Source organism: Lactuca sativa, chromosome 5 (assembly GCF_002870075.4).
Source record: "Lactuca sativa cultivar Salinas chromosome 5, Lsat_Salinas_v11, whole genome shotgun sequence".
Classification (NCBI taxonomy): Eukaryota; Viridiplantae; Streptophyta; class Magnoliopsida; order Asterales; family Asteraceae; genus Lactuca; species Lactuca sativa.
Genome location: NC_056627.2, coordinates 290,923,166 through 290,928,067, shown reverse-complemented (window position 1 = coordinate 290,928,067; position 4,902 = coordinate 290,923,166). Strand labels below are relative to the sequence as shown.

The 4,902-nt window shown below is 30.3% G+C and overlaps 1 protein-coding gene across 1 annotated transcript; it reads right to left on the bottom strand.

Annotated features, from left to right (window-relative positions):
• Window positions 1-1,747: 1,747 nt before the first annotated feature.
• LOC111910319 (NDR1/HIN1-like protein 6) lies at window positions 1,748-2,952 on the bottom strand. The gene has a single exon (XM_023906147.3). It carries the CDS (start codon window positions 2,741-2,743, stop codon window positions 1,970-1,972), a length of 774 nt encoding a protein of 257 aa, XP_023761915.1. The 5' UTR covers window positions 2,744-2,952; the 3' UTR covers window positions 1,748-1,969.
• Window positions 2,953-4,902: the final 1,950 nt, after the last annotated feature.

Sequence of the window (4,902 nt, the reverse complement as noted above, 5' to 3'; positions counted from 1 at the left end):
TAAAATACAAATTATGTAACTTAATAAGAAAACATTGTGTTTTAATCGGAAGACATTATATAACAGGATGCCAAACAAAAATTTCATTCAAAACAAAAACAAATTATGAGGCCAAACAACTTAAACTTTTTAGGCAATCAATTTAACGGTTATGTGACACCAAAAATCTAAATTAAAAACTTTTTTCTATTTTACATGCTATATTTCTAATAAAATCAATTATATACAATCTAATTGAAATCTCACATGCAATTCGATATGATTCTATCATTAATGAGGAACAAAACATTGTCCAATACTATCACATGTCAGTTTATTATTAAAAAAAAAACATTCATTAAATTGCAAAAAAGGTTAATTTATTATGAAAAAAAAATCATTCATATGTAGTTTCTCAGTGTCAACACATTCCTGGGTACAATCAAGTGGATTAATAACTAGTTAACTATTAATCCTGTAAGACTAACTTTGTAAATTTTGTATGTATGTATCAGTTCTTCAGTCCTTTAACAAATGACATACGTGATTGTGTCGTGTCCAATTGTCCATTGTGGAAAGATTAACCCTAATTAATTGGCTAATGGCTGTTAACCCCAATTAGAGAATCAGATATAATAGAAAAATTAAAACTGAAAAGTGAAAATACAAGCAAAGCATATCGGCGTTTCAACATACAATGATAGCAGAATAGCATCAGATCATCAAAAGTGATTAAGTGAAGGACAACAGTGCAGCGATTCAGTGAAAAAGGAAGAATAACATGAAGAACAACAGTGTAGCGATTGATCAGCAAGACAACGATTCAACAGAAGAGTAGATTAGTAGAAGAAGCGATTGGAGAAGACCTAGAATGGAGAAAAAAATGGAAGGTTAATGGCCGTATGTACTCGTCGCATGAAGCCTTGAAGAATCGATTAGCACTATGCGTGATTTTTTTGAAAGTTGAAACTACTAAGTTTGGATCAAAGAAAACGAGGCCTTACAATTGGGGGCCCTAAGCCCTACCTTTACTTATCAATGAATAAGGCCGGCCCTGATTGGCGTCACCGCGAGAACAAGCAGCTCCAATGCATGGTTACTTAATCAAACTATCATAGTCATGAGGGTCATACTTGACTTATGGTTACTTAATCAAACTATCATAGTCATGAGGGTCATACTTGACTTATGTCTGTGTCTCTTGCTTTCATCCACAAGTTAGTCGAATTCCTTTAATTGTCTTCTCTGCCTTTCTTCGTCGTGCTTACGAGAAGGACCGGAGGGTGCTATTTTTTCCCAATCAACTTTATTTGTTTATTAGCAACTAACAACTAGCGTTTTTATTAAGTTTTTTAGCTACCAAGTTAAATTTTAGTGGCTAAACATATACTTAAAATCAACCTGTTCCTCAATTGGTTTTTTTTTTTTTTTTTTTTTTTTTTTTTTTTTTTTTTTTTTTTTTTCAGTTCTGATATATGTCTGGTTCAAACCCGAGGTCATTTTCAAAGAATTATTTTAAATTAATAATATTCTTATAATATGAGAAAAAACATAAATAATCTATTACATTATCAGAAGAGAACTCATTCACAGAACTTTGGGTTACAATTAATTATATTTTAATATAATGTGGTAATAAACAAAACAAAAAATCGTTGTTGACAGATTTAGTGTACTTATTGAAATATAAAATGAGAGGCAAATGGTGTTTTTCCTTTCTATAATACTTAATTATTAAAAATAAATCTGTTAAAATTAGGGACCAAAGTTGAAACGAAAAGATGTCGATACATAAAATGCAATAACAAATCCCAGAAATTAAGAGAAATTTAAGACCCACGTTTGTGTTCTTGTAAAAATACGATATGAAATAGCACTAAATACACATCACCTGTTAACTAAACATATCAATTATCCGATAAAAAAACCGTAAAAAAGTAGTTATAATTAAAAAAAATCGTAAAAATCAAATCACACCTTGTTCTTCACCTCAAATCCTCCATTTCCAGATCTTGATTCGAAGATCCACCTTACATTTCACATCGGAAGTTGTCGCCGTCGTTGCTAATTTACCGGTGGGTGCCGTCACCTTAATCCCTTTACAAACCACTCTGATTGGTACTTTTTTAGTGTTAAAGCTTCCGATCTTCGCCTTCACCTTCGTATCAAGCTGGATAGTTAATGGCAAACTCTTCTTGTTCTTCAGATCCGACTTCAGATCGCTACTATCATCCACACTCTGTCCAGTCGTCGACACAATCGTCCTCAACTTAGTCGTATTCTTCTTTGGCATCACGAACGCCGGTATTGATCCGTCACCGACACCGACTCCTTTCGAATCAATCGAAACGGAAACCAGATCGTAGTAGAACGCGATCTTCTTGTTAGGATTACGAGCAGTGACGGTGAAATTGAATTTAGTGTTGAGTTGATTCGATGAGGTTAGGTTAAATTGAGAGACCTGGAGCGATGAAACAGCGAAGGAAGGTCGGTGGGGGCGGTAGAGGACGTAAAACACACCGCCAGCTATGGCGGCGATGACGATCAGAAGGAGGATAACGAAAGTAATCCAGAGGCAACAAGAGCAACAACAACTACGGCGGTTGCGGCGGGGTAGAGGACGGTAGACTGGGCGAGTTGAATTGTAGAGTTGAGCTTTGTTGGCCGGAAACGATGGGTTACCATTACCATTGGCGGTGGTGCTGGTGGGGGCGTGACCATTTACGGTTGTTGGTCTGGCAGAAGGATGTATTTTTTCTGCCATTGGATGGAATTGGGCCTAACAATCGCTCTCTGGAGTCGATTTGTAGAAATTATTGGAAGAAATTTTCTTGAAAGCTATGTGTGAATCGTTGTTGATGATGGAGTAGAGAAGGAGACAGAAAAGGATAGCAACCCTGTAACCAACGCATACGCATCAGAGGGGAGATGGTGAAATACTCCAAACCCAAAAAGTCGTCGACACGGTTTGTTTTTTGGTTTATTATCTATTCTCTTTAATAAGCGACAAAAGTAGATTTAATAAGACTAAGATTAAATATATTAAAAAAATTATGATGATGTCATCCAAGTATAAATCTTTAAAATATGTCATTTAAAAAAAATTCCTTAACCTCAAATAGGTAAAAGTTTGTATAATCAGAAATATAAGCTGTGTCCAAATATAAACTTGTCCGTGTCAAAATATCGATTTCTTTTTCTTGGTTAAAAATAGAATAATTCATATCATAACAAAAAAAAAAAAAAATTCAACCAACTAAATAAATTACTTGTGGGAAAATATATGTTTATAACTTTAAAAATCATAATCAAAATCAAAATTCCTTATAAACATTAAAATAGTTATAAACAATACAATAGTAGGAGTTTATATTTTTTTTTATTTTTTTTAAAAAAAAACCCTTCTAATTAAAAAACTATTTCAGATAGTTTTGAAAGTTTTTAGTTTTGTTTTTTTATATAATTTTACAATTATAAAAACTTACAATTAATTTTGTTAAAATCTTGTTGTACAAATAAAAGTTAGAATTCTATATTTTTGGCTAGCCAATAGCTTTACCAAACATATCGTTTTTTTTGTTTATAGAAAGTAACTTATACTAATCCTCTTTAATAAATGAAGGTTTTTTTTTGCCAGATGTCATATTTTCCTTCATTTTGACACTTGTCATTTTGTGAGAATTTTAGAAATTTTATTTTCCACTTGTCATTTTTTAGGGATTTCCATTTTCTTAAAATAAAATTTCATAAAATTGTAATGGGTTCTATAAGGAAATAAAATCATCCTGTTAATTTTGTAATAAGTTCTCATAAATACTTCAAATGATTTAGTTTCTTTTGCAAATTTTCAGAAAATTAGATTATGTTATATAAAGTATTACATTATAAAATATTTCATATTTATATATTGATATTAAAATTTTATTTTTAATAAACTCGTATAATATACGGGTCTCACACCTAGTATAACATAATATTAGTATTATAATGTTACCAAAAAAGGAAAATGATAGAAATTATATAAAAAAAATACACGAGACATTCCAAAAAATGAATATATGACATTTTTAACTTCTTAAATATTACTAAAAGAGAAATCTTATGACATCATCTTAAATAATCTTGACCATTGATTGTATTTCAATCTTATTTTTTCCACCCTTAGATCAAATTGCTGACATCATCTTCCCCATATGGAATTTATTTAATTCCAATAAATGTTTTCCAATCATCAATCAATAACTTACATTTGTTGAAATGAAATGTATTTAATTCCAATGAAAGTTTTCCATATTTTACATCTTGAATTTTCAGAAGATTTTAATATGGTCAATTTTAAAAACATATTACTAACAAATCATTTTAATCAAGGCCTTAATATCAACCATTGATATAAATCCGTTTATATTAGTAAACCATTAATATAAAATCTTTTTTTTATTAGGAAATCATTAATACCGAAAAATTATATTCAAATTATCACATACATATACGATTCATCATTGAATCCGCGACTCACATTTATTTTCAATCGTTTCTTTTCTTCAAACCTTCTCCTACAACATCGTTAATATTGCTTATAACTTCCATCATCATTCTCTACTATAAACATTCACTCTTGTGCGCTAGAAGGTCAGTACCTTCTTTCGCTTTTTATATTTTCTTCGATTATTTTTTGTTCCTATATCAAATGTATGTATTCATATATTTCGATTTTCTTTATCACAAATTACATGAAATCAGTTAACTATTTTTCTGAAACTTTTCAAATAAACATGAAAAGATATTAGGTACCTTTTTCAAAACAAAAATTAACTATCTTTGGAACTGACATTAATTACGAAAATATTACTTTTATATATTAGATATGATTATGATTTTTTTTTTAATTTTTATGTCATAAGAATCTGGTTAATTTTGGCA